The sequence below is a fragment of the Vidua macroura genome, chromosome 22 (genome assembly GCF_024509145.1).
Source record: "Vidua macroura isolate BioBank_ID:100142 chromosome 22, ASM2450914v1, whole genome shotgun sequence".
NCBI lineage: Eukaryota > Metazoa > Chordata > Aves > Passeriformes > Viduidae > Vidua > Vidua macroura.
Genome location: NC_071592.1, coordinates 1,379,265 through 1,406,054, shown reverse-complemented (window position 1 = coordinate 1,406,054; position 26,790 = coordinate 1,379,265). Strand labels below are relative to the sequence as shown.

The following is a 26,790-nucleotide window of genomic DNA, read 5'->3' as shown; positions in this document are numbered from 1 at the left end:
CCACTTCCAACACAGTGCGAGGGTGGCTCTGAAAAGCGCCCTTGGGACCGGTCCAGAGGTCACCCAGCGGGGTGAGAGACCCTCCCACCTCGCTCCATCCCCACGAGGTGCTCGGGCACCGGGCGGCGCCCAGCTCAAGAGCTCCAGCCCCGTCCCCGGCTGCCCCGCCGTGCATGAATGGCATCGCTTCCTCTTCCCCCTCCGTCCCTAAAAAAACGCGGGCGCTGTTTGTGGCTTTTAGCAGTGGAGGATCTTCATGAAAGCCTTGCGAAACTCGATGTTGAAGGTGGTGTAGATAATCGGGTTGACAGCGCTGTTGACATAGCCGAGCCACGTGAAGGCGCTGTACATGGCCGGCGGGATGTTGCAGTCGCAGTGCATGTTCAGGATGTGAGTGATGAAGAAGGGGAGCCAGCAGATGATGAAAACACCTAGGGGGGAAAAGGAGAGAGCAGGGTTTTGATTGCTGAGAGCTGGGCAGATTCTCGGGCTGGGAGAGCAGCAAGGTTCTCTCTGGTAGAAGGGGAATGCGTTTCCCGGAGGAATGAGCTTTGTGTGCTCAGTGTCCTGGTCTGCGTTCTGCCCTGGTACTAAAGAACTCCTCTGCTCGAGGAATGAGCCCGGGCACAGCAGAAACTCTGCCCTTTGGAGGTGCCAGCTCTGCTGAGCTCTGCTGCCTTTTGCTCCAGAAAGCCCAGGAGCTCTTCCCTGGTTTTGGGAGCTCAGATGCCCCCGGGAGGGGCAGCTTTGGGCACCCTTAGTGCAGCAGTGCCAGCTGGGGAGGAGGGACCCCTCCCGTGGGCAGCCCTTGCCTGCTATCCTCTAATGCACGAAGGGAAATGAGTTCTGAGGGGGGCTGGAAAATCGGCCTGCACGGGACACGGGGACTGGGATTTCTGCAGGGACCCCAGGGCAGGCAGGGCACGCTCTCACCGAGCACGATGGCCAGCATCTGGGTGGCTTTCTTCTCCTTCTGCTGGGACAGTTTCCTCCTGATCACGGCCTTGAGCAAGTTCCTCGTCTTGCCATTGGGCAGGGAGTGGATCTCGAAGACCTTGGCTGTGTGGTGGGATTCTTTGGCATGGCCATTCTTCTCCACCTTCCCAGGGCTGCTCAGGGGTGCCTGCAGGGTAGAGTTGTTGCCCCGATTAGAAGCAACTGGCACAATCAACTGGTGGTTACTTGGTGCTGTGGGTTTGAGGGCCGTTTTCTCAGGGGGACTGGTACTGGACACCATCTCCATTTCCATCTCTTCTATGTGACTCTCTGCCTCCTGGACAAGAATCAAATGTCCACAACATAATGACAGGTAAATACACAGAGAGGAGCAACGAACATTCCTTACAGAGTGAAGCTGGACGATGCTGGAGAACAGTGAATCCCTCTTCTCCCTCCCTGCCTGGCGCCTGGAGAAAGGGCTGTGCTGTGTTTGGATATTCTGGGCAGATGGGATTGACAGAGCTGCACTGGAGGATTCTCCTTTTTGGCACAAAGAGGCTCAGAAATGGGGGAGACGCTGTCTCCGCTCTCTACAGATCTTATTCAGGTTTTCAGAATGCAAATAAATAAAAAATGGAATCAACAACCAAAACCCAACAAAGCCAATGCAGTCCAAGATTTAAATAACAGAGAGGAGAAGGAAATCAAAGGCACAAAAATGTTCAAATGCCGTGGCTTTTAGAGCTGATCTTTCGGTGAGCTTAATCTGGCTTTATGAGCTCTGTGAGCTTAAAGCCCCTGCTTCACTCCAAGGAATGGGAAGACTATTTAAATTTTGAGATTGAATGGTAACCTTTGCTCTTAGGTTTATTTTTCTCCCACCCTACATAAATTAACCTCGTGTCCTGAGGGAGAAGGGGAAGGCTGAAGGCTCTGGAAAGCTCCCACTTCTCTTTAACACTCACCACTTTGCGCTTATTAACTTGGAAGCTCCCATTGGACTTCACAATAACTGTGCAGAGCTTGACGTCTTCTGGATGAGTGCATTTGTCCTAAGGGGCAAGCACCAGCTCAGAGGTTACACAGGCAGAGAGGGGTTGGGAAGGGAAGCTGGTAAGGGAGGCACGTGGGAATACAAAGGCATGAATCAGGAATTCATCCGCGCGGCTGAGGTGCCGAGCAGGACGGAGAAGTGGATGGAAAACTGCCGTGGAGGAGCAGGGATGGAGGCTGTGCTGTTCACCAGAGGGAGGAGGCCACGAAGCTCTGCTGTGTTCGTGTGTCCCTGTCTGGCTGCCTCCTCTGCAGGCAGCAGCGTTTGGAGCTGGAGCCTCTGGGTCTGCACGTCCCCCTGGCTGTGCTGCCGTGCTGCCAGAGCCGTGCTTTGACAAGTGGATTCACAGCCAGCCCGCCCAGCTGGGCTCCCTCACACGCAGCTCCTGCAGGGAGAGGCTGATCCCTGCAGAGCTGCCCTTCCCACAGAGGGGCTGTGCACCCCAGGCATTGCCACCGAGCTCTGGGGACACCTGACAGCACCTAAAGGGGGGGTCCAGGAGAGCTGGAGAGGGGCTTGGAGTGGTAGGGCACGAGGGAATGGCCTCAAACGAAGGAGGGTGGGTTTAGATTGGATATTAGGGAGAAATTCCTCCCTGTGAGGTGGGCAGGCCCTGGCACAGAGAAGTTGTGGCTCCCCCATCCCTGGGAGTGTCCAAGGCCAGGTCGGATGGGGCTTGGAGCCACGTGGGACAGTGGAAGGCGTCCCTGCCGTGGGCTTTAATGTCCCTCCTGACCCAAACCATTCCTTGAGTCTGTGATTCTGCAGGACTGACTCAGACAACGGCGCAGCCTCTGTCCTTGGCTACCCCAGCCCCGCCCGAGGCAACGCTCGGGCTTCATGCAGCAGCTCCTGGTGCAGATCTGGAACAGCCCTGAGATCCAGGGAGGCGCGAGGAGCCCCAGCCAGCGAGCTGGGACCCCAGGCTGACCACAGCACCCGCGCTTTGGCCCGGGCGGGTGGTGTGGGGCAGGAGGAGCAGGGCAGGGGGAGGATGCCGAGGCTGGCTACCTTCAGGGGGGCCTGCGTGTCCGAGTCCAGCACGTGGCTGCTGCGCTTGGTACTGACGCGCTTCCTGCGCCGCCGCAGCACGATGTAGATCTGCACGTACACCAGCAGGGTGACGATGAAGGGCACGTAGAAGGACACGATGGAGGAGTACACCACGAAGGCAGGGTTGCCAATGATGCACTCCTTCTCATCTGGAAGAGAAAAGCGTTCAGGGTTGTTGTCCCCGCTGAGGGGGGGTCACCGTGCTGGCTCCCCTCGGGCTGTGGGGAGTCACATCACCCCGAAATTCCTGGCTGCTCCTCGCCTTGCAGCTGAGGACTGCTGATCCCCTGCTGTATCCAACCCAGCGTTCCCAGGAAACTGCTGCCTGAACTGCCAGTCCTTTTCTCTCCTGCCTCAGGGAAGGTTTTGTCCCATGGCTTTCCTCTTTGTGTGTTTTAACAGAAGAAGGATTTTGAATTTGTAGTGGACAAATGTTAAGGCAACACGGATTGGTGTTGTGTGAACTTCTACATCACCTCAGCTCTGGCGAGTCTGAAACCCTGCTCTGGAGCAGCTGGAGATGAAACAGACCCAGAACCAGCCTGCAAATAGTGAGGGGTGGCAGAGGGAGGGAACACCTCCAATACACCTCAGACCTGATCCCACCTTCGTTCCTGCCTGTCTGGGGACCCAGGAGGACAGCAGGAGCCAGCTGCAGGTGGCAGAGAGAGAGAACACCTCCAATACACCTCAGACCTGATCCCACCTTCGTTCCTGCCTGTCTGGGGACCCAGGAGGACAGCAGGAGCCAGCTGCAGGTGGCAGAGCCCTCACCTGTGTTGTTGAGGCCGAAGAGGAGCGGGCAGGAGATGGCAAAGGAGAGCACCCAGACCACGGCGATCATGACGGTGACCCTGCGCTTGGAGCTGTAGCGGGTGTTGTAGAGCATGGGCATGGCCACGGCCGTGTACCTGCAGGGGACACCCCCCCAAGGCTGCTGTCACCCCGCCAGGGCTGCCAGCGCCCAGCTCCTGCCCAGCAGGCACAGCTCCCGTGCCCCAGGGTGGCTGCAGCCACACCAGGAGGGGTGAGGTGAGGCTGGGTCAGCCCAGCCCTCCCACCAACGCCCGCTGCACATCCCGGAATACAGAGAGAGGGGCCAAAGCCGTGGGAACACCGAGGCAATTCCGTCTGCACGGCCAGCAGCAGCCTTGCTGTGCCTCCTGACACAATTCCCTGCTCGCAGCTCATCGAGATCCTCCAAGCTGCTCCTCGAAAAGCTCCGCCGGCCTCTGAGTCCCAGGCAAGTGTGGCCACACGGAGGTGGCTGGGACTTGCCAGCCCGGTGGCACAAAGCCCTCACCTGTCAATGCTGATGGCACAGAGGTTGAGGATGCTGGCAGTGCACATCATGACATCCAGGGTGACAAAGATGTCGCAGTGGATGCGGCTGAACCGCCACTCCCCAACCACCTGCAAAGAGAGAATGGGCTAGTGAGCAATCCCTGGGGCTAGTGAGGAATCCCTGGGGCTAGTGAGCAATTCCTTGGGGCTAGTGAGCAATCCCTGGGGCTAGTGAGGAATCCCTGGGGCCAGTGAGGAATCCCTGGGGCTGCTGAGCAAACCCTGGGGCTAGTGAGCAATTCCTTGGGGCTAGTGAGGAATCCCTGGGGCTAGTGAGCAATTCCTTGGGGCTAGTGAGGAATCCCTGGGGCTAGTGAGGAATCCCTGGGGCTAGTGAGCAATCCCTGGGGCTAGTGAGCAATCCCTGGGGCTGGAGATCAATCCCTGGGGCTGGAGATCAATCCCTGGGGCTAGTGAGCAATCCCTGGGGCTAGTGAGCAATCCCTTAGGCTGGTGACCTATCCCTGGGGCTGGAGATCAATCCCTGGGGCTAGTGAGGAATCCCTGGGGCTGGAGATCAATCCCTTAGGCTGGTGAGCAATCCCTGCGGCTGGAGATCAATCCCTGGGGCTGGGACTGCTGGTAGGGCACAAAAGGAGAGTTTGGCACCAGCTGGAGAGGCTGGGGGGTGGTTGGGGCTGTGCCGGCTCAAAGGCAGAGCTCTGCCCGGTCCCAGCCATCCCCGGCGCTGCTGTGGTTCCACCCTGCTGCTCTCTGCGGGTTTGGGCAGCCCCAGCACAAACCTGGGCTCACATTCCAGCGCCACCAGGGAGCACAAGGCTCCTCCAACTCACAAGGGGAGATAAAGGAGCTCAAACAGCTCCCTGAAGCATTTCAAGGCAGAATGAGGAGGGAAATACATTCATTTTAATTCCCAAGCACCTCTGATTTTACTTACAGCTTTTTCCCAGACAGTTTTTCCAATTACACCCAGCAAAGGTCAGCAGCAGACAAGCAAGAGCTTCCTTTCATTTCTTAGTTTAAAAATCGGGCTAGGCATTCCTCACCTTTATCTTTTTTTTTTTTTTTTTTTTTGGTGAACAGAATGAGTTTAATTCCGAGTGAAAAGCCTTTAACACTCCACACGATGTGCTAAAGACAAAGAACTAATGATAACACTTCCAGGCACCAGTAGCCTTTTTCCTCTTCACTTCTCTTGCTGTTGAAGCTGAACTTTGCCAATTAAGTTTAATAGCAATTATTCGGACTGCTGTGTTTGACATGTGATGAAAAAAAAAGTATATTTCCCTCTAACAAAAATAGAGCCCTACTGCATTTGAAAATAGAATGAATAAGATATCTATTCTTCAGTTATTTCTGCTCTGATATACATAACCATAGGCAGCATAAAGAAGGAAGAATGACTGCATTGAAGCCTGAGTGACAGATGAATACTCAGTGATTAAAAAAGCACTTCAGCGACAGTTACATCAGGAACTTTGAGGAGAATTTGCCCAAAGGCAAAGGTTTCCAGCCAGATCCAAACCTCTGTAAAACCTGTGGGCATGGTTCGGGGGAAGCTGGGAACTGCAGCAGTTCTTTCTCTTGGTGTTTTCATTTGTGTTGGAGAAACCTCCAAAATTTCTCCAAAATTTCCAAAATCTGTTCGCACCAAGGCTGGGTTTTTTTCAAGTGCTTCATCTGGATTGTGAGTTTTAGGCCAAGCTTGTGACACAAAACCTGGAGAGAATTGCCCCAGCTGGTAGATGAAGGCAGCTGTGGCTCCTGACCCAGAAGAGGGAGAGAATTTCGCACTATTGCTGGTTTATTCTTCTGCCTTAAAATTAAAAAAGGGCCTGAGAGATTCTTCTGGCTGGACCTGAGGGAGCAGGAGCTTCTCCCAGCCTCTGCTTCAAACGGGTGGGAGAGAAAGGAAGAGAAGAGGAGGAGGTGGAATCCCAGAGGCAGTGCCTGCCTCCCAGCAGCCTGTGGCCACGTTAAGGAGCTCCGGCAGAGGCTCTGCGTTCTCCAGCGCCGCGAAAACAATCATTAACTCGAGCGGTAATTAGCACTGCGCTCTCTCACAGCCCGTGCCACGTCAGTGGGTTTGTTTTGCTTTGCATCAGGACTTAATGGGCTCATTGATGCTGGCTCCTTCCCCTGCGCTATCTCCCCTTCCCTCCCTGAGTGAGTGCCTGGAAATTAACTGGAGGCTCAGGATGGTTTTGTCCTCAAGGCTGAGGTGTGAAAAGTGATTTTTTTTTTTTCCCCCCCTATATTGTGGCATAAAATCTGTGGATTCCCATCCTGCTTCTACAATTGCCTTCCTGCAGCCCTTCAGAAACAGGGCCTTGATTGCTTTTTTTTTTTTTTTTTTGGTAATTGCTGGATTCAGTGATCCTTGTGGGTCCCTTCCACCTCCACAAATTTCATGTGGTTTCAGTGTGATACCCACGGTGGAGTTCTGAACACAAAATTGGGGTCCTTTCCCTCTTGGCCCCGAATTTCTGGTGCAATTGGGCTGTCATTTAATCCTCTGAGCAGCAGTGGGCTTTCAAGCTACCTGCTCTCCCATCCACCACCTGGGAAAAAAATGGCAATTTCGGGAAGGAAAAAGCTACAATTTCAGGAACAAAATGCAATTTCAGGAACAGACAAAAAAAATGCAATTTCAGGAATGAAAAAACCTGCACTTCAGGGAACGAAAAAACCCTGTATTTAGGACATGTGGGGGAATTCAGGAGGCTGATTCCCAGGCTGCTAAACCCTCCCCAATGTGAAAAATGCATATTTTATGATTGGCTTTTTGCAAATATTAAATTGAATGCTGTATGTGTTATGTTATATTGATTAGAAGTGCTGTATTAACATTTTTAATAGCATGGGAAATGTAGTTTTGTAGTTAAAACGAAGCTTTAGTAGTTAAAATAGAAGCTCTGGATGTGGGGTTTTTTGGAAGGAATGAGATACTCGCTTTGAGATAACAGTCACAGAACACCTAAATCTTCCAGAGAAGAGGAATTTATGTTTTTTTTTTTATCAGAAGAAGCTAATTTCTTCAGGCCTTGCTCAGGCTGGAAGACGTGGGGATTAAAAGAAGCAGTTGACATACAACAGACAGAGTTTCTTGTTCTAAATAGAATGTATGCATAACCATGAAGTCTGTATGAATATGCAACAGGCTGTTGCTTTAGGGGTTATTCTTTGTTCACAAGGCACGCTTGTGGTGGCTTAAGTGCCCGAGAGCATCCGGTAATTCTTTGTTCTTTATCGTCTTGTAATTGTCCCAGCTCTCAGTTTTTATTACTCTAATTGTATAATCATAACCATTTTGTTGTTATTGAACTTGTGAAAATTCTAAAAACGAGCGATGGGCGCTGTTCACCCCATCCTGCCTCAAGCCCTTACCTCCATGTAGACCACCCAGGGCATGCACAGCGTGGCCACCAGCAGGTCGGCCACGGCCAGGCTGACGATCAGGTAGTTGGTGGTGGTCTGCAGGGCTCTCTCCCTGGACACTGCCATGCACACCAGCACGTTGCCAAAGACGATGATGAAGATGAGGAGGGCGAGCAGCACGGCGTAGTAGTTGTAGTGCGGCTTCTGCGCCGCGTCCGACGCGTTCAGGGCCCTGCTCCAGTTCCTGTCCCCGTCGTACCACGAGAGGTTGAGGGGATCCATGGGGCTCCAAGTGCCAGCTGCCAGCTCCACCCTGCCACAGAGGTGTTGGAGAGGCCGGTGGGTCAGCGTGGAAAAGGAAAACGGGGGGAAAAAAAAAAAAAAAAAAAAAATCAGGATTCTGCTGCCTCGCTCGTGGCGTTCCCTGGAGCCTGTTCGCCCTGCCCTGGTGAAACGTTTGGCTGGAATTGGATGCAGAACTCCTGACCCAGGCAGGGATTCCAGAAGCTGGTTTCACTGCCAGCTCACCGCCAGGTTTCTGTGTCAGTTACTCTGTGCTACAGCGGGGTCAGGCAGAGTGCCTGGGATGTTCTGTCCCCTGCCATTCCCTGCTCCCTGCTAGGTGTGCACAGTTCAGGGCACAGGTGCCATGACCCACTTTGTTTATTTTCCATGTGCTTCATGGGGCTTTGGGCTGTATTCTTTCATTTTTTTTTCTTTTATCTTTTCCTTATATGTTTTTTTTTTTTTCCTCCAGCAGTGAAATAAATAAATTTGAAACCCCAAGACCTGAATAGTGACAATGATGGAACTTGACAGCAGCAGCTTTTGCAGTCAGGGCTGGGCTGTGCTGCCTCTGCCATTGCCCCAGTGAGGTGACAGTGAAGGGGACATGGTGGGCACAGCACTGCTGCCACCCCACAGCCCTCAGCAGCTCCTGGCACTGGGAACATGGTTTTCCTGCTTTTCCTTGGAAAATCTTACCACCACAGCAACTCCTCCCACCATTCCCTGGCCAATGGCCATGAGCTGTGCACTCATCCAGAGGTAAAATATAAAAAATCATGGGATTCTTGTGGAGTTCCCTAAAACCTATGGGAGCTCTGGTGCTTGTTTTACCCACTGAGTTTTACCCACTGAGTGAGTGGCTCCTGGACTTTTTCTGTCTCTCTGTGCTGTCACAATACCCTAAAGAAATTCAGCTGCTGGGACAGAGGTTTGTGTGTCATTAACTTGAGATTCAGACAACAAAAAGCTCCTCTGTGCTGAGGGAGGTGAACAAGCAAAGCTCAGGGAGGACGTGGAGTGTGGAGGGGAGCTCTGGGTGTTGCTGCCTTGGGGTCTCTCTCTGGTGCCAGGACATGAAATGTTAATTCCATGTTTGCAATGGGACTTGCAGGACGTTTGGGCCCTGGGACAGGTGGGGAGGATACCTGAGCTCCTGGCCAGGGGGGTTCACTGCAGAGCTGCCAGGGCAGGGCTGTGAGGATGGATCCGAGTCTCAGTCCCACTTAGAGAAGGGATTTCCAGCCAGCAGAAGCAATCTGGGCTGGAATCTGAGAATCCCCTCAGTTCATAAATCACTCCTGACCTCTCCAGAACCCAGCCAGTGGTGCAGGCAGAGCTGGAAACGCCAGCACCTGGCTGGGAGCTCCTGAGCCTTTCACAGAGGCCTCAAGCTGTGCCACGGGAGGTTTGCGTTGGATATTATGGAAAAAAAAATCCACGGAAAGAGTAGTGAGGCACTGGAGCAGGGCAGTGCTGGAGTCACCATCCCTGGAAGTGCTCAAACCCCTGTGGATGTGGCTCCTGGGGCCGTGCCTCAGTGCTGGTGCTGGTGCTGGCTTGGCTGGGCTTTTCCCACCTAAACAATTCCACGTTTCTGCGGCCTCATTCCCTGCTCAGCCCTGCCTAGGATCAAATATTCCATGTTTCCCAAGCTGCATCCCCACAAAGACCACACTGGGAAATCTGGCCCTGCTCTCAGACACCCCAAACCAAGGCCACTTAATTTCCTTAATAAAAGACAAAGTGACTTCAATTTATTAAACCACGTAAGTGATCAAAATAGCAAAACATTTGCAAATATCAAATTCACCTGGGAACAATGGTTTCTTTATGTTTCACTGAGCTTTTGTGTGCTTTTCTCATTCAGAGAACAATTTGGATAATAATCCTTGGAAATTTGTTGCATATGGGTCCTTAATAGCTGATAATTCAAAAAGTGTCTGTCTGACAGTGCTATCAGCAGCACTTGATAGCTCTACAAATGTCTTCTTAGGAGCTGTCAAAGTGTCAGAAATTAATTAAATGTTAGCTTCTGTGACTCAGAGTGAAGGGGAAAAATCAATGCTAAATACAGCAACAGTTTTTTCTCCTCTCCTGTTGCCCTTTCATAATGCAAAACTATCTCGAGGAGGCAGAACCATGCAGAAAATGCAGGGTGGGACAAAAAAAAAAAAAAATTTAAAAAAGCAGGGAGGTGGAGAAGTGTCTTTGAGGTGTAACAGGGTTTGAGCTGGGCAGGATCAGACCCTTGGGCCTGAGCTGGATTTTTCTGAGCTCTTGACTGCAGGAAGAAAATTGGCTTTAAAAAGGAAAGGCCACAGACAGGGAGATGGGCTCAGCAATTCCAGCCTTTTCCAGGCTGTTCCAGCTCCCTGCTGGAGTTGGAGGAGTCATTTAATGCTCATGTGTCCATTCATCAGGAATTTACTCAATGGTGCTTAGGGAGTGTGTAAAAATCCCTGGATAAAGTAATCAAAATTTCCTTTCATTTCCTTCCCTATCTTCCTCAAGATTTTTTTTTTTTCCTTTAAATAGAACTATTTTCACAGTAATAATTTTTGTCTTTATATGCGTCACGGGGAAAGTTAAAAGTTAATGTTTGAATGTTGTACAAAGGAAAAGATTTGGTGTTTCTATTTAAAAAAAAAAAAAAAAAAAAGCTTTCATTTAGGAAAATGAAACAGAGGAAAAGTTCCAAACATTTTGCACGAAATAGGGAAACTTAAACACCAAAACCTAGAAATTAAAACTGTGTGATCACACAATTAAGGGCTGTACCCAGTACACATCCTTATGGTACAAATTACAATTACATGGACAAGTCTGTGAATTCCCAGCTGTGGAAAGTCTGAGTTTTCCATCCTAAACACAAGCTTCCTTTCCCCAACCCCAGAAGTGGCAGCATTTGGAAGCATTCTTGGTGGCCATTAAGGTTTTTCGTGAATCTCTCAGTCCTGCTTTGAGGAGTGATTTTGATTTTAGCTCTGACAGTTCCTCAGAAAGAGGAAAGAAAGAAGAAGCACTCAAAGAGCTGGCTGCAAAAGGGAGGGCTTTTCCCTGCCCGTGCCCAAAATCTGCATTTCCCTGGGGAAAAGGGAGAGGGAAGGGATTAAAAACCACAGGGAAAAGGCACGAAGAGCACCTGGCTCTGGCCTCGTTGAAATTCCTCTGCAGAGGGAAAACAGAGCCTTGCTTTGGGGGAGAAAGAGCCCAGAAAGGAACAAATTCCCTTGAGAATTAAGGGCAGCAAAGCCACTCTAATTCCCAGGGCGCAGATTCCCAGCGTGGCTGAGCTAATCCAGACGTGGATTTGCTGCAGGGTCAAGGGCAGGACAGGGCTGCAAGGTTGCAGCCTCGTGTTTGATGGCAGCAGTGCAGCAGCATCCTGCTGCTCCTCCCTGCTGCTCATCCCGCTCCTCGCCCGCCCCGCTCCAGCAAAAGCTCACTGCGAGCAGACTTGCAGCACCCCGAGGGTGTGACATGTAATGCCTCAGCAAAAAAAAACTTATAAAATATATAAGGTTTTAGATAGAAAATAGATTTTATATATAAATATATAAAATTTATTTTATATAAAAATTTATTTTTATATATAAATATATAAAATTTATATAAATATATTAAATTTATATATAAAATTTATATATAAAATTTATATAAAATTTATATAAAATGTTATGTTATGTTATGTTATGTTATGTTATATTATGTTATATTATATTATATTATATTATATTATATTATATTATATTATATTATATTACATTATATTACATTACATTACATTACATTACATTACATTACATTACATTATATTATATTATATTATATTATATTATATTATATTATATTATATTATATTATATTATATTATATTATATTATATTATATTATATTATATTATTATGTTATGGTATGTTATATTATGTTATGTTACATTATGTTATGGTATGTTATGGTATGTATGTTATGTTATGTTATGTTACGTTATGTTATGTTATATATGTAAAATATATAAAATATAGAACATATAAAATATCGTTTAAGCCCTGCTCCTCTGGCTAAGCTAGCAGCTAGCTTGTAAGTTCCCGTGTAAAAGAATAATGAAAGTAAAAATCAGTCAACACAACAACCTATTCTAGTAAGAAAACTGTCCACACCCCTAAAAACAAAAAGTCTTTCACATAAGGATCTGCAAAAAAAAATGCAAACACCTAAGTAAAGGAAAAGTCTTAACATGTACACACACAGACATTTCCTAACCAATAAATTAAGTAGCAAAAAAAAAAAAAGATTAACCAATTAGATTTAACACTGTACCTTCTGATATCCCTATAAAAATATGAGTTTTACAATAAAGATTCAGCTTTTCTGCTTAAAAAAAAAAAAAAAAAATCAAGAGTCTCGTCTGTTTGTAGAGCAGCAGGAGGGACCTGCTGGAATTCCCAGGAGAAGGCAGCCAGGAGAGGGGCTGGAGGCAGAGCCAGAGCTTTGCCCTCCTCGGCTGCCAGCTCCCCGTTCTCTTCCAGGGAGCAAACTGAGTGTGAAAAATGCATATTTTATAATTGGCTTTTCGCAGATGTTACAATGAATATTAGATGGGTAATGTTGGGAAGTTATGCTGTGTTAATTCTCTCCAGTGGTGTGTTGAATGTATTTTTAGGTTATAACACAGTGTTAAAATAGAAACTATACTATGTAAGATACTTTTTAACCAGCTCAAGAAAGATATGAGATAATCAAGGAATTCTTCGCACAAGGATAACAATTACAGAAATTCCTAAATTTTCCAGAGGAGAGGAATTTATGGCTTTCCTTATCAATAGAAACGAACTTCTTCAAGCCTGATTGAGACTCAAAGGCGCCTGGGGATTAACAGAAACTTTTTGACAAGTACCAGACGAATTTCTTGTTTTAAATAAAATATATGCATAATCATGAAGTGTTTTGTATATGCAACAAGCTATTGCTTTTAAGGTGATTCCTTTGTTCACAAGGCATGCTTGTCGTGGATTAAGGGCCCGAGAGCATCCGGACGTCCGTAATTCTTTGTTCTTTATTGTCTTGTAATTGTCCTAACCCTAAATTTTTATTACTCTAATTGTATTACTATTTTAATAACCATTTTATTATTGTTAAACTTTAAAAATTTTAAAAGCCAAGTGATTGGCGTTTTTCACACTGAGAAATGTTTGTTTGCCGGCGTTTCTCCGTGGCTCCTCATGCTGGATCATCTCACCACAATTGTCACCAGAGGACACAAGGAAAAACGGCGCACCTCAGCTGTGGTCACGATGAAGAGAATCATTTATTTCCTCTGATTCCAGCATTTATCGTTCTCAAAAGGTGCCAGTGCATTGGGGGGTGAGCGTGCCACCTCGCCAACGGCACCGGACAAACCAGCAGTCCATCAAATTTCTCCTCCTCCATGAAGGAATGCAAAAACAATAAGGCATTTACAGAAAGTGTGTGAGAAAGTTTGCTACAAGAATGTAAACTCAGAAGGCTTTAGAAAATCTGAAAAAATCAGGGCGACACACAGTTGTGATCACAATTGTGGCCGAGAGCACGAGAGAGCAAAAGTGGGACGTTCACAACCCAGCAAAACCCTTCGTGTCTCTGGCAGGGTCTGGAGCCCTTTTGCTCTCAGAAACAGCAAAGGTGTAACTCTCCTTTTGGTTTTCACTCTGCTTGCAAACCCTTCCAGGAATAAAATCCTGGCAGGGCTGATCCTGAGGAGGGCCAGGCACTGTCACCTGTGCCTGGTAAAGATCTGGGGCCTACCCACCAAAACTTCAGCCAGCCTTTGCTCCTGCACGGAACCCCCTAAGGCTTTGCCTAGACATGACCCATTGAAGATGAAATCTGGAGTTCAGGGTGAGATTTCAGGGCCCAAGCTTTCCTCTGGACTCCAGACACGATTTTGAGGCCTAACTCAGCGTGCACCCAAGAGGGAAAGAGCAGCCAAAGCCACCAGTGACAGCATCCCTGAGGGACACGTCCCACAGCAGCCTCAGCACAGCCCCCACCTGCTGTCCCCAAGGCATTTGGCCTGCAGGTGCTGCCAGATTGATATTTCCTGCTAATTGCTGCTGCCCATCAGTTCAGTCACAGGCAGAGCCTCTCCAAAGGCTTTGCACAGAAATCAATGCCTAAGTGGAATTTGCACAGAACACTGCCTCCCTGGGTATTGCTGCTCTCCTCTGGAATTTTGGAATCAATGGGCCATAGGAAACTGTCAAACTGACATCCTTTCTTGTCCTCAAGACGTTTGCTGGGCTCCGCTGAGAATGCAACAGAGATATTCCAGTCAAAGGAAATAACATCATTTCTTTGGAGTAGAGAGAAGGTGGAAGAAAAGGGAAGGGGGAAAATGTGTTTGAGGAGCTGCTTTGTTTCCCTGTTCAGGGGTTTTATGGGGGGTGAATAAAAGTATCTCCTGGAATAGCTTTGCTATTTTTTATTTTGCACGCAGGCCCGGAATTGCTGTGCATTGCTGGTCGTGGTTCCCTGGAGAGCAAGGAAGGTGTGGAACAGCTGGCACTGAGTGAGAACCTTTTCCTATCCCTTCTGCTCAGGGGACAGTGTCTGCAGGCACTGAGGAGGAGGAGGAAAGGCCAGGAATGAGGGAAATATTGTGAATCCTGCCTTGACCTGAGAGCGCTGCTGATGCTGCTGCAAATCCCCATGGCCTGCCCTGGGCGCCTGCAGGAGCAGCTGGCACAGAAGTCACCCAGCAGAGTCCTGGTGGCTTTAAATAAACGCGACTCCCCCGGGCACTCAGTCGCTGGGGAGGTGACAGGGGAGGTGACAGCCGTGACTGAGGGCAGTAATTACACCTGAGCACTTCTGAGCACAGTCTTGGAGGAGGCACAGCTCTGCTTTCCACACCCCCGGGCCCTCGCTGGTCTCCGGGAGCCAGCACGTTTCATGAGCAAGAGGTTTGGCCAGCTCTGCACCCACAGGGGAAGAATTAGGGACAAAAATCCTGCCCAGGCTGGGGCTTTCAGGGGGCTGAGTTCTAATTTCAGCACTGCAGCCTTCATATCTATCAAGCCAACAGTTCTGCCACCAGCTCCTTCCGAAAACCTCTTGCTCTGCCTTTCTCCTGGCTCCCCGTTCCCCTGGTCCTTCTCTATCCAAGATATCAGGGGTGCATTAATTGCAGCTGTTGCTCACTTCTGATCCAGAAACGTTCCTGCTTTTGCATGTTACCTCACTGGATGCTCTTGCTAGCAAGTGTTCACACGTCCCCCCTGAGCCCCTAATCCCAGTTTTCCCTCCTGTTCAGCAGAGCTCTGAGCGGGGCTCTGTGGATGACAGCAGCCCACTGCCACCGCGGCCTCTGAGTCACCCACGCCAGCTGTTCTTGCTGATGCCATGGTATTTTCTGCTCCCAGCACTTCCCTGCCTGACAATCACATTGCTCAGAGCTCCCTGCACCAATTCCAGGCTGTGATTCACCCCCTGCCAGGCAGCAGAGACCCTCAGCTCCTCCTCTGGAACGCAGGGAGGGTTTCCTGCCTCTGGCAGAGGGTGGCAGGACAATCTGAGCGCCTGGTGACTCCAGAATTTCAAGGCTGAGCCCTGGTTTTAACCCCGGTTCTCCATTTGTGGTGTTGCTCCTTCAGTCATCCCTCTTTCCCTATGGAATTTTTGCCTGAGTTTGAATTCGTGTCGCAGGAAGGAAAGGGAAGAAGTTTTTCCCCAGAGCTCTTGTCCTTCATCCCTGGGATGGACCAGAGCCTTCCCCAGGACTGTGCTCCTGCCCTCGCAGGTGAAATCCAGGCTGGCCCCTCTGCAGAAGGATGTCCTAAGGCTGAATTCCTCTGGGAATTCACTGCCTGCTGCTTTCAGGCCCTCGGAAAATCTCATCCTGCCAGGTTTCTTAGCAAGTCCTGATGGAAGGGGAGTACTCAGGGATATCTTCCCTAGAGGGGGAGGAATGCTCCTGTAACTTCCTTTAACCTCTCCTTCTGCTAATAAAAAAGCAGGTTTCATTTTCAAAGGAATCTTGAAAATGAACGATTAAGGCCTTGTCTTCATTCAAGACTTGCAGCCAAATACGGATTTATCAGAAATCCTCCCATTTTAACATTTTCTCACTCCAGCATGTTAAACAGGCAAACCCAGGAACTTCAGCAAGGAGGGGTCGTAGTGGATTGGTTTGGGGTTTTTGTCATGAATAATCCTTTCAGGACCAGTTTGGGGTATAAGTAGTTCCCTCCAGCAACAATCTCCCCCCAGAGAAGCCCAGCTCTGCCCCTGCCCACCTGGAATTCAGGAGGGGTTTGGGCCCTGCCTGGCAGGCTGCTGGAGCAGAGCCTCAGGTTCCTCCTGTCTTTAAGAATCTGTGGGTGCAGGGCAAGCTTTGATCCCTGCAACATTTGGCAGATGAATTTTTCAAGCTGGAGCTGCTCCAGACACAGCCCACTTGAGCCCTTCTCAGCTGGGTGGAGAGGATGGGCAGAAAAGGCTTTTGAAAAATCATTTCTGACTCGGTGCTTTCAGCTGTGGACAAACAACCAGAAATACTGGGCACATCTCGATATTCAGTGGCTAAAGGGAAGGATTTATTCCTTCCCTGGTCTCTGTCAGAGGCAGCTCCTCAGCCTGGCAGATATTGGTTCTTATTAAACATTGCATTACTATAGACCCAACATCCTGTTCTCTACAAAAGCTCTTTTTTTTCTCCTCATAATTCCTTTATCTGTATCCTAATGCCAAATCTCTCTGACGAGATCTGAGCCTCTGACTAATCTAATAAATTCCCAGCTTCATGAATGCTGGTGATTTTATTCCTTTAGAATCTGTGCTGTGTTTGAGATCATCCACCAATGTCTGCAAATAACTCTTAATCAGTCACACAGCCAATTGTATTTTTTTTTTTGAGGAATTGGAAAGGTTGAATCTCTTCACTTCCCACCCCCCTAAGTTATGTACAGAAGTGGCTGAAATTTGAACAAAATACTTACTTTTCAGTGCTGGATAAAACGTGGCAAATATTTAAGAGTTTGGTTTGGTTTTTTTTCATTATTTGTTTTTGTCTGTCTAATGTTCACATTTTGGTACTTGGCATTTGAAGTGTAAAACAATTTAATTGCAGAAATAGGTTGTGCTAATTCCTTGGCTGAATAAACCCTTTTTGCTTCCCCTCCAGCCAGGCTTCCCCTGTTTATGCAGCACCTGGCACAGGGATACTGTAGCTCCTGAGTCCTTCAGCCACACTTTATTAAAAGTAAATAATAATAATTCAGATTGAAGCCGTCAAATATTTGCCCTCCACTTATGTCACCGAGCACTCATTGAACATCTGCTCTTTCCATTGCCACTCCTCCCTGAGCTTGTTTGCAAAAATGCTTGCCAAAAGCAGTGAGTTCCAGAGGAGAGATCTTTTTTTCTCCCTTTCCCTCCCCCCCTTCTTTTCCTCAGATTTCTGGGAGTTTGCCCCAAACCATCCATGCCTAAGATTTGCCCCCAGTCCCTCGGGGCAGCTTTGATGAGGATGTGTCAATCAGCAGAGCCTTCACACGACTCCCCCTTGCTCCAAGTGCCACTTCCCTGCATTTAGAACCCCAAAAAACCCCACAATGAATCGTTGTCCTGTCCCTGGTGGCGCAGGAACAGCGCCAGCTCCCATCTCAGGGAGTATTCCTCCATCCAGTTCTCCTCAAATGTCAAATCCTAATCATCCTTAATCATTTAATCCCTAAAGCAGCTCAGCTATTCAAACCCTGACTTCCAGCACCCACCTCTGTCATCTTTTGCAGGCAAAAGGGGAGGAGGAGAAGCCACCTCTCGCTCTGGGTTCGTCCTGTGCCAGCTGCTGCCCCGCGCGGGCACTGAGCCATGCAGGAATTGTGCTGGATCAGCAGCTCTGGAAATCAGCATCTGTTCTCCTGGGGAGCCCTGCAGCTCCTGCTCTGCCCTGGGGCCTCCCCACCACAAGAGTTTGCCCGACCTCCTTGCTCTGACCTTCCTCAGTGGCTTCCAGGTGCACAGAACGGTTCATTGCCTTTGATACCTGCAATATTTCGTTCCTCCCCGGTCTGTCTTCCCACCCTGACGCTGTCCCCTCTCTGCTCAGCTTGCCCCACCCACAGAGCCACAAATTCTCTCGTTTGCTGCTCCTTGTTTTGCCACAAAAGCTCACATCCTCGGGGAGATCTCTGCTCCCAGGCACGGTGATCGGTTTCCCTAAGAAGGATGCTCAGCTGCTCACCCCGTGGCTGTTTCTGTGCATTTGGGGGGATAGTTTTTCCCTGCCTGGCCTCTGGAATTGTTTGCCTGGTCAATGAAACTTCCCAAGAGCAGAGAGGTCCCACACAACATTTTCAGTTCTCTCGTGTTTAGTGAATTCTGGTAGTGGAAGGATTTTGCTTCCATCAGGTGCAGTACCACCTGTTTTCCATGTGAAATCATGGCTATTTCCAGGTGAAATTGTGGCTATTTCCAGTTGAAATCATGGCTATTTCCAGGTAAAATTGTGGCTATTTCCAGGTGAAATTATGGCTATTTTCAAGGTGAAATCATGGCTATTTTTAAGGTAAAATCATGGCTATTTTCAAGGTGAAATAATGGCTATTTTAAGGTGAAATCATGGCTATTTCCAGGTGAAATCATGGCTATTTTGCCTTTTGCCTGTTACAAAAGTATTTTAAGGTTTTCTCTTGTTTTCACCAGCAGAAGCCACCGAACTGAACTTCTCCCATTAAGGCCTCATTAAAACTCAGGCAAGCTCCTTAAGGTGCTGCAGTGGGGCCACAGCTCAGGTGTTCACCAAGAACAGTTTGGACTTTCCAGGTGTCTCCAACCTCTTGACAGAGGATCCCCTGCTCACTCCATGGTTTTGGGCTGATCCTGCCCAAAAAAACACCTTGCAAAGACAAATATTTCCTTCCCATATTCCACAAAACTTGTTGGTAGCATCACTGACAAATCCCCAGGCAGGGAAAAAAAATGTGAACCTTCAGTGCTGCATTTTTTGGCTGATCTGAGGAATTTCTCTCGCTCTGTCCCTGCCCTGGGATCACTGCACATGCTCAGCTGCTGCTCTCCTAAATTTTATTTGACTTTTACACAGTCAGCAAAATTTCCAGCCTGCTGGGAAGTGCACACTCCATCCATTATGAGCCCAGTTCCTAAATCCAGTGACCGGGACAGTGAATTCCACATGATTTCCATTTTCCTTTAATCCACAAAGTCATTAGCAGGGCTCCAGAAAGCCATGAATATTTTTCCCCCTGCTTGGCAGGGAGCAGATTTTCTTTCAGATGAAGCATCACAAGGAGCTGTAATGTTTTTAATTAAGGTGCTGGGTACGAGTTAATTGTGGAAGTTGGGGCAGGACTAAACCCGGGACTGTTGAATTCGTCAGCAATAAAAATCACAGGGTGCAGAGACTAAAATCATCATCTGAAGACAGGTACCCAACTTGCTGAAGGTCAAACAGGCACAGAAGGCCAAGAAAAGCCTCCTGCAGGCACTGCTCTTGGTCATCCTACAGTAAATATTCTCTTTTACGTGCTCAGGTACCACTGCTCCAGCCTGTGGTTCCCTCCAGGGGAAAATCCCCAGGAAATCCCTGATGTGATTTGCTCTGTTTGGGGCCTGCTGTTCCATGATTTTGTTTTCTCCGTGGCACCAGGAATCAGCCCCACTCTTGGTGGTCACTGTGTTGTCCCACCTGACACATTAAATAGAATATTTTTATGGGAACGCTGAAAGCTGATGGACGTGTGCAAGTTATTGAACTCCCTCTTTAGTAATTGCTCTGCCTGTTATTCTTCTTTTTTTTTCATTAGTTTTTTCTAACACGTGTTTATTCTCTCTACAAACAAAATCTCTTAAGCTAAATTTTGATGGTTGTGATTCTGAGGCCTCCTGAATCAGAAATTCATTGGTAAAATTAAATTGCAAAGTGTGGACCCAAAGAAACTTGACTATTATTATTATTATTATTATTATTATTATTATTATTATTGTTGTTGTTGTTGTTGTTGTTGTTGTTGTTGTTGTTATTATCCCTCCTTGTCATTTTTTGTTAGGGTTGTGATTTCCTAATTGATTCTTCCTTCACACTGAGAGAGAAAAAAAAAAAAAAAAAATCTTGAGGTAAATAAAAATAACAGTTGGAAAGGATGACAAAGGCAAGTGCAGAGCACCAGACATCACATGTAGGCAAACATCCTCCCACAGGATGGGCTCCTGCACACGGATTCCTCCTTCCAATGGCGAAACATCCCACAGGAAATGCAGCTGGGGCTCCAGGGGGGATGGCTGGGGAGCAGGGGATGGTAAAGGGGCAGTGCCAGGGTGTCCCTTGGCTGGGACTTGGAGCCCTGCAGCAGCTCTGCACCCTGAGCCCCTGCAGGGAACACCCTGCCCTGAGCAGAGCAACCACCAAACCTGTGCTGTGCGGGGAGGAGAGCACGAGAGCCCCTGAGCAGAGCAGGGCTCTGGGCAAGTGCTGCTTTGGTTTGATTTCCAGCGAGGAGCTCCAGCCAGGCCTGGCTCTTTCAGCTCTCCAGAACCAGCACTGGGCTGTCCAAACAAGGTGTTTTTAAAAGTGCTGCCTCATCCCACCACACGTGCACGCTTTCCTTGGCAACGAGGACAGGAAAATCTGCCCAATTTCCTTGGATCTCGCTCCAGAAGTGTTGGTGCCACCTGAGCCCTGGCTGTGCTGCAGCTGCTGGGATTCTGAGTCCTTTTTCTTCCAAATGCTCCTGCTGTAAAACCCCTCTGTGTCGCCCTGGTTATCAAGAGTTTTCTAAAGCCTTCTGAGTTTACATTCTTGTAGAGAACTTTCTCACACAACTTTCTGTAAATAACCTGTTGTTTTGCATTCTTTCATAGAGGCAGAGAAATTTGATGTACAGGTAGTTTGTCCAGTGTCGTTGGAGAGGTGGCACGTTCACCCTCCAATCCACTGGCACCTTTTGAGAACTATAAAAGATTGGAGTCAGAAAAAATAAATGAGTCTCTTCATCGTGACCAAGGCTGTGGTGCGTCATTTTTGCTTGTGTCATTTGGTGACACCTCTGCTGGGACTCGAGGGGCCAGGACAGGCCTGGGAAGGGCTTTGTGTGCCTGGAACACAGCCCTGAGCCCCTCCCTGCTGCTGGTTCCTGCCCAGCTCCAGGGAGCCCTGGCTCTGTCCCTGCCCAGCAATTGGAATAATTGGAATAATATTGACCCGCTCCCAATGATCCAGGCTGGGATGGCAGCAGGCAGGGAGGGAGCCCTGGAGTTATTCATGGCTGGGAATCCATGTGGGTGGGAGCTGCATGTGACCAAATGGGCTGGGATTCACTCTCAGTCCTTGTCTTCAGAGTGGAAATAAATCCAGAGGCAGGGATCCCCCTGCCCTGCTCCCTGGCGCTATCCTAAATACTAAATCCTGCTTTGGATCCAATTGCTAAATTTGAGGAAAAGGCTCCTCTTTCAGCCTGGATTTCTAGAGAGGAAAGATAAGCAGCAGCCTGAATCTCACAGGTACCTTATGTGCCATTTCAAAATACTAATAACAATAATAATAATAATTATAATGCTTTATAATAATAACTGTCAGGCTTTAATAACCTCCTGGTTTAGAGCACAGGCAGCATGGATCACAAGCTGCTTTACAAATAAAACTGAACCAATGTGTGGGACTCCGCTCACATGGAAATTCTGATGTTGACTTTTTGACTCCCTTGTTAGTGAAATAAAGAAAACCCTCTAATTCTGACAGTTTTGCCACCAAAGTGCAAATAAGGAGCTTTAGACATGCCTGGACATGGTGGGCTGAAGTATTCCTGTAGTATTTATTAGAATCACCATTTTAGTACTCACAAACACATTTTTAGAGCATCCATAACCTCATGGGGATGATGAGTGATTCATGTACTGGGACATGAGTGATTCTTCCTGTTCAACAATATCTATGTGAATGTGGGGGGGTGTTTCTATTTTTAAGGGCTTTTAAATTAGCAAGTTCTTTATAATTGTGGCTTTTCAAACCCGGGTGACTAAAATTCACCTCCCAAATCTGTCTCAAGGAGAGCAGGAGGCTGGAGGTGTCCTGGCCCTGCTCTGAGGTGGGTTCCAAGGATGGGGATGAGGCTGGAATTAAAAGGTGTTCAGAGGAAACAGATCAAACGTTGGACATCTAATTCCAGACTCCAGTAATCCCAGAGATAATCACATTTTTTCTCAGCTGTCATACAAATATGCCAAAGCTTGAAATAAGCACATATACAAAGGGGCTGGGGGTCAGAGAGTGCTTGTTGCAGAGAATCTTAATTTGCTGAAGCTCCAGATTGCCAGAGATATCAAAATAGGAGGGAGTTTAGACAAGTAATTTGCAAGGTGCCTTATTTTAGGTAATAGCTGGAAGTTCTCTGCTGGAGTGTGTCAGCTGCAGCATTCAGGGGAGCTGATTGAAAAACCTGAGCTGCTGGCGAAGGGTTCATTTCTCTCCCTGAAGCTGCAGATTGCACAGAGCACTCTCAATGGCGCTGATTTTGCTGATCCATCCCCAGCGTTGGCACTTGGCAACCTGGGCCAGGGAGCAGGATCCAATATTTGTGTTTATGTGTGCATTTCTCAGCCAGCGAGGGCTGGCAGACCCTGGCACACCTCACACCGGGACAGCCGAGGCTGAAACAGAAATTTGGGATAAATGAAAGGAGCTACAAATGCAAGAGGATGCCCAGCAGAGGCTGCAGAGAGTTTCTCTCGTTCAGGTTACTCCGTGATTACCTTTCCCCAGGCAGCTCAGTGGGTTTATTTATCCCCCTCTGAAATGTGAAGTGTGCCCATCCCTGAGCTCGGGCAGCCCTGCAGGGCTCGCTGCTGTGCTCTCTTATCTCAGCTTTTATTGCTCCTTGCAGCCTCTCCCTCTCCCCAGCGCTCCAGAACACATAAAGCTGCATTTACATTTTCTGAATGGACTAATCATGGCTCTCTGCTTTGATAAAGAAAGTGCAGCCTCCCACATAACCACATGGAAACCAACAGGGAAGAGTAAACCAGAAATAAACCCATTCTGGGGGGTTGAGAGAAAAATACCCACCAGGATAATTGGGAGGGATGTACAGAGAAGCAGCAAGTGAACACACAGTCACATCTCCAAAAAAAAAAAAATTAAAATGCTAAAAATACCCAGGTGAAGGACAGCGAGAGAAAACATGATTGAAGTGGAACAATTGGGAGAGGAGTTAATAGTTATTAGCAATCACTTCAGATTGAATTTAGGTTGGTTTTGTAACAGCACAAGGGATGATGCATCTGACAGGACTTAAACAATTGCCTCCCCCTTCCCCAAAGGATCTCGCTGGCAGCACCCTGGCACTCAGTGCTCAGTGTCCCTGCTCCTCAGGAGTGGCTGAAACTTTTTATTTGTACAAGACAGCAAAGTTTGATCCCAGACAAAGCTTTCCAAACCTATATTCCAAGCCTTAATACATTTTAACCTTCAGCCCACTGTATTTGCTCTTGTAGCCTTAAAAAAATAACCCTGGGAGGCCGAAGTTCCACCAGTCTGGGATCTTTTCATCCGATTCTGCCTTTGCCTGGGCAGGAGTGTGAGAATGGAGAAATGTTTGTGATGTTTCTGCAAACACTCCCCCATCACCCAACTGTTTGCTGTGCCAGCCTGGTTTCTGTGCATTTATTAACAATCTGTGGACTTCTTTCCCTTGGAATTGCAATTCCCCGGTGTCCACAGCATTTGGGAACGTTCTGCATCCTGTGCCAGGAGGCTTTCCAGCTCAGTGTGGACGTGCTCAGTGTCCTGCACCTCCTGGCACTGGAATATCAGCTCTGGGCATGTGGGAAATCCAAAACTGAGTCCAGATTTCCTCCGTGTTCACAAGGAATTTGTGCACAGAGGGTGAAATTGAAAACGAGTTATCCTGAAAGGATTGTGAGGAACGTGAGCCAAATCCATCCTGTTCATAACTGGAGAGCTACAAAACCTTGAAGAGAAATGTTTTTCCAAGGGTTTTTTTTTTGTGGGTTTTTTTTTTTTTTGGCTGCTGTTTTAGAGAATTTGTGTCTGGTGGTTGTTACAGAATGATCCCTGTGGGTCCCCCCCAGCTCAGGATATTCCGTGGTTCCACATCAGCTTGACTCGCAGCTCCAAAGCTGAAGCACCCAGGGGATGGGAGGGTGGAGATTTGCTGATTTGCAGCAAAGGATGGCTTTGAGGAGAAGAGCAGCCAGGGAATGGCCCTTTTTGTGCCAGGCCCGTGCCACAGAGGGGGAACAGCTCTGCCACGGGTGCTGCCTGCCCTGAGCTGCCCTGAGTGAGGCTTTTCTGCTGCTCCAGCTGCATTTCCCAGCAGGTTTGTCCCTGCTGTGAGCCCTGCCCGCTGCCTGCAGCCCCTGCTGCAGCCTGGAGCAGCCGGGGCAGGGCAGGGGGGACAATTCCAGGCACTTCCACGCCGTGCCACAGAGGCAGAGCTGCGTGCCCCTGCCAGGCAGGTGTGTGGCTCTCGGGCAGGGCTGAGCGCACCAAGGGCACTCGGTGTCCTGCTCCTGGCACAGAGGGGTCACACTGCACCTCTGCCAACGCCTCTGTGGGGACAAACCAGCAACCCCCGTGGCCAGGCAGGCTCAGGGGGGGATCCCCCTCAGCTCAGGGTGATTTGGGGGGTGGGAGCAGCGTCAGGATGGGCACAGGGGACACTGTGTGGTCACTCATTCCGTCCAAACCCTGGCCAAGCCTTTCCTGCAGGGTGACAGTGACACGGGAGCAGAATGTCCCAGGGAAGGAGCTGTTAAATCTACCCACACTGACTGCTCCCCTGTTTTGTGGGGTCAAAGCTTCTCTCTAAAGCCTGAAGCCTGCACATTTTCTTTTCCAGTGTGACAGTGAAGCTCTTTTCCACACAGAGCGTGCGTGTGCCCATGGAAGTTAGGTGGAAATGTGGAAAGCACGGCAGATTTTACACAGGGGCTCATAAATCAGTAGAAAACTCTTTTACAAAACTCTGTTCAGAAGTAAGGAAGGAAGCCTTGAACGTAACAGAATTTCTGCAGCATGGAAAAGAAGTTAAGGGCGGGGGGGATAACAAAAACTACAGCAGTCTTTATTTGATGGAGTCAGAAATATTGCCAAGAGGTTTTTTCTAGATTACTACAAGCAATTACTTCAAAAGAGATAAAAACCCAGGGTTTTGAGTTTTTAATACCACGGTGTGTGTAAGGAACAATAATCCCATGAAACCCTGAACACGTAGGGAGCCCAGCCCACGCTGCTTTGCATGTGCAACCTATCTGACCAGCTCTGTTATAACCCTGGTTATTTATAAAACAACCCAGGCTGTTTTTCTTTTCAACTTGGAGCTCCACTCGAGAAGCAGTGATTCATGCTCCACACACATGCTGGGAACTCTGCAGTTCCACGCCTGGCATGTGGGAAAGTCGGGACGAGAGAGAGACTTGAGAATTACCGAGTGGGGATGTGTGATCTGGTGTAGAAACAACCCACGGACAACGACTCGGACCAAAAATACTCCAGTACTGAGCAGGGCCCAGCACCATCCTGCTGTTTGGTTCCCTGCCCTAAAGCCACACTTTACACTGGTTTCAAAGAGCTGGATGGAACTTAGAACTGGGAGGGGGGGGGGATGAAAAAAAAAATTAAGGTTGAGATAAAGGTGACTGTAAACCTCACACAAAATCTGCTTGCAGCATTCAGAGAGGAATTTCTGAGAGGTTTCCTTCCAGGGGTTCTTCTAGGAAAGGGTGACAGATCCCCTGTTCTCCACTGGGGAAGATTGCTCTACATCAGGACTGGTGCTGAGTCTGAAAGGATGCCAGCTTTGCCTTACCAGATGTAACAAAATGAGTGTGGTAAGAGGAAAAAAAGAGTGTTTTCCCTCAAATAATTTGACTGAACAATCTTGTTCCTTGGGGAACTGGAATGTACCCACATTATATCCTCTCCACACATCCTCCTCCTCCCCTTCTCCCTGTCACTCTGTCTCCATTGTGTCTATGTGAGAGCAACGTAAAACATCAAACTTCTAAAAAGGAGCCGAGCTTCTTAGCAACTCCAAATGCCTCTTTAGCATACAATAACAATTGTTTGTTGCTTTGCAGTGAGTGGTTTAGATGGAGAAATGAGACAGCCTGAATTTCAGTTTGAAAACCCGCTCTCGCCTCTTCTCTTGCGGAAGGGAACAGCTTAATGGATCCTTTTGGTGTAATGACAAATATTTTCCTTTTTCTCCTGTCTTTATTTACATCTCTAGGCAGTGGTGATCACAGCAGCCACTGCTGTCTGTGTTCCCTCACCAGGATATTCACAACATTTCTAATTCTGGAAGAAAAGCACAACACGAATCTCTTACCTTCAAGCCATATGAATCCCTCGAGCAGAGGTGTGAGTACTTCGTGCCAAATAAATCCAAAACACCACAACTCTCCACCGTGGCTTTTCCCAAGCTCTCCCAGGCTTTCAGGCAGACTTCTTGGTGTTCAGCATTCACGCACAAGCAGAGGAGCACAAAGAAAGGCAATCACCTGCCTGTCCCCTGCCAGCTGGGAGCGGTGCAGGTGGAACTCGCCGTGGTTAAGCCCGGCCTGAGCAGTGCTGGAACTTCAGGAGCTCGGGAAGTGGCTCAGCTCCCTGGGAAGCGGCGACCCCGGGGCCAGGCTCCCCCGCAGCAATTCGCTGTCCATCTCCTTCAGCACACGGCCGGCTGGCGAGGCAGCAGCTCCGTCTCCATTTCCCAGAGCCCAGGCTTGGCTAGCGGCTGAGCAGAGCCGCCCCTTCCTCC

General features: G+C 48.6%; 1 protein-coding gene across 3 annotated transcripts; it reads right to left on the bottom strand.

Annotated features, from left to right (window-relative positions):
* Nucleotides 1-215: 215 nt before the first annotated feature.
* Nucleotides 216-26,790, bottom strand: DRD2 (dopamine receptor D2). 3 transcript variants are annotated; one of them, XM_053997044.1, is made up of 8 exons: nt 26,362-26,790; nt 7,739-8,042; nt 4,350-4,459; nt 3,821-3,957; nt 3,005-3,195; nt 1,905-1,991; nt 934-1,273; nt 216-431 (listed from the first exon to the last, which is right to left on the bottom strand). In XM_053997044.1, the coding sequence occupies exons 2-8, from the start codon at nt 8,009-8,011 to the stop codon at nt 238-240; spliced, it is 1,332 nt and encodes a 443-aa protein (XP_053853019.1). In that variant the 5' UTR covers nt 8,012-8,042; nt 26,362-26,790; the 3' UTR covers nt 216-237. The 3 variants fall into 3 exon arrangements, with proteins under 3 accessions (XP_053853019.1, XP_053853020.1, XP_053853021.1); XM_053997045.1 differs by having other exon boundaries at nt 934-1,123; XM_053997046.1 differs by lacking the exon at nt 1,905-1,991 and having other exon boundaries at nt 934-1,123.

Bases quoted from the DNA above. Each gene is read 5' to 3' on its own strand.
- DRD2 (XM_053997044.1), bottom strand. From the start codon at position 8,011: ATGGATCCCCTCAACCTCTCGTGGTACGACGGGGACAGGAACTGGAGC. The intron at 3,196-3,820 runs GTGAGGGCTCTG...TTTCTCTTCCAG, and splicing joins CTTCGGCCTCAACAACACAG to ATGAGAAGGAGTGCATCATT. The intron at 1,992-3,004 runs GTAGCCAGCCTC...CTTGCCCCTTAG, and splicing joins ACACGCAGGCCCCCCTGAAG to GACAAATGCACTCATCCAGA.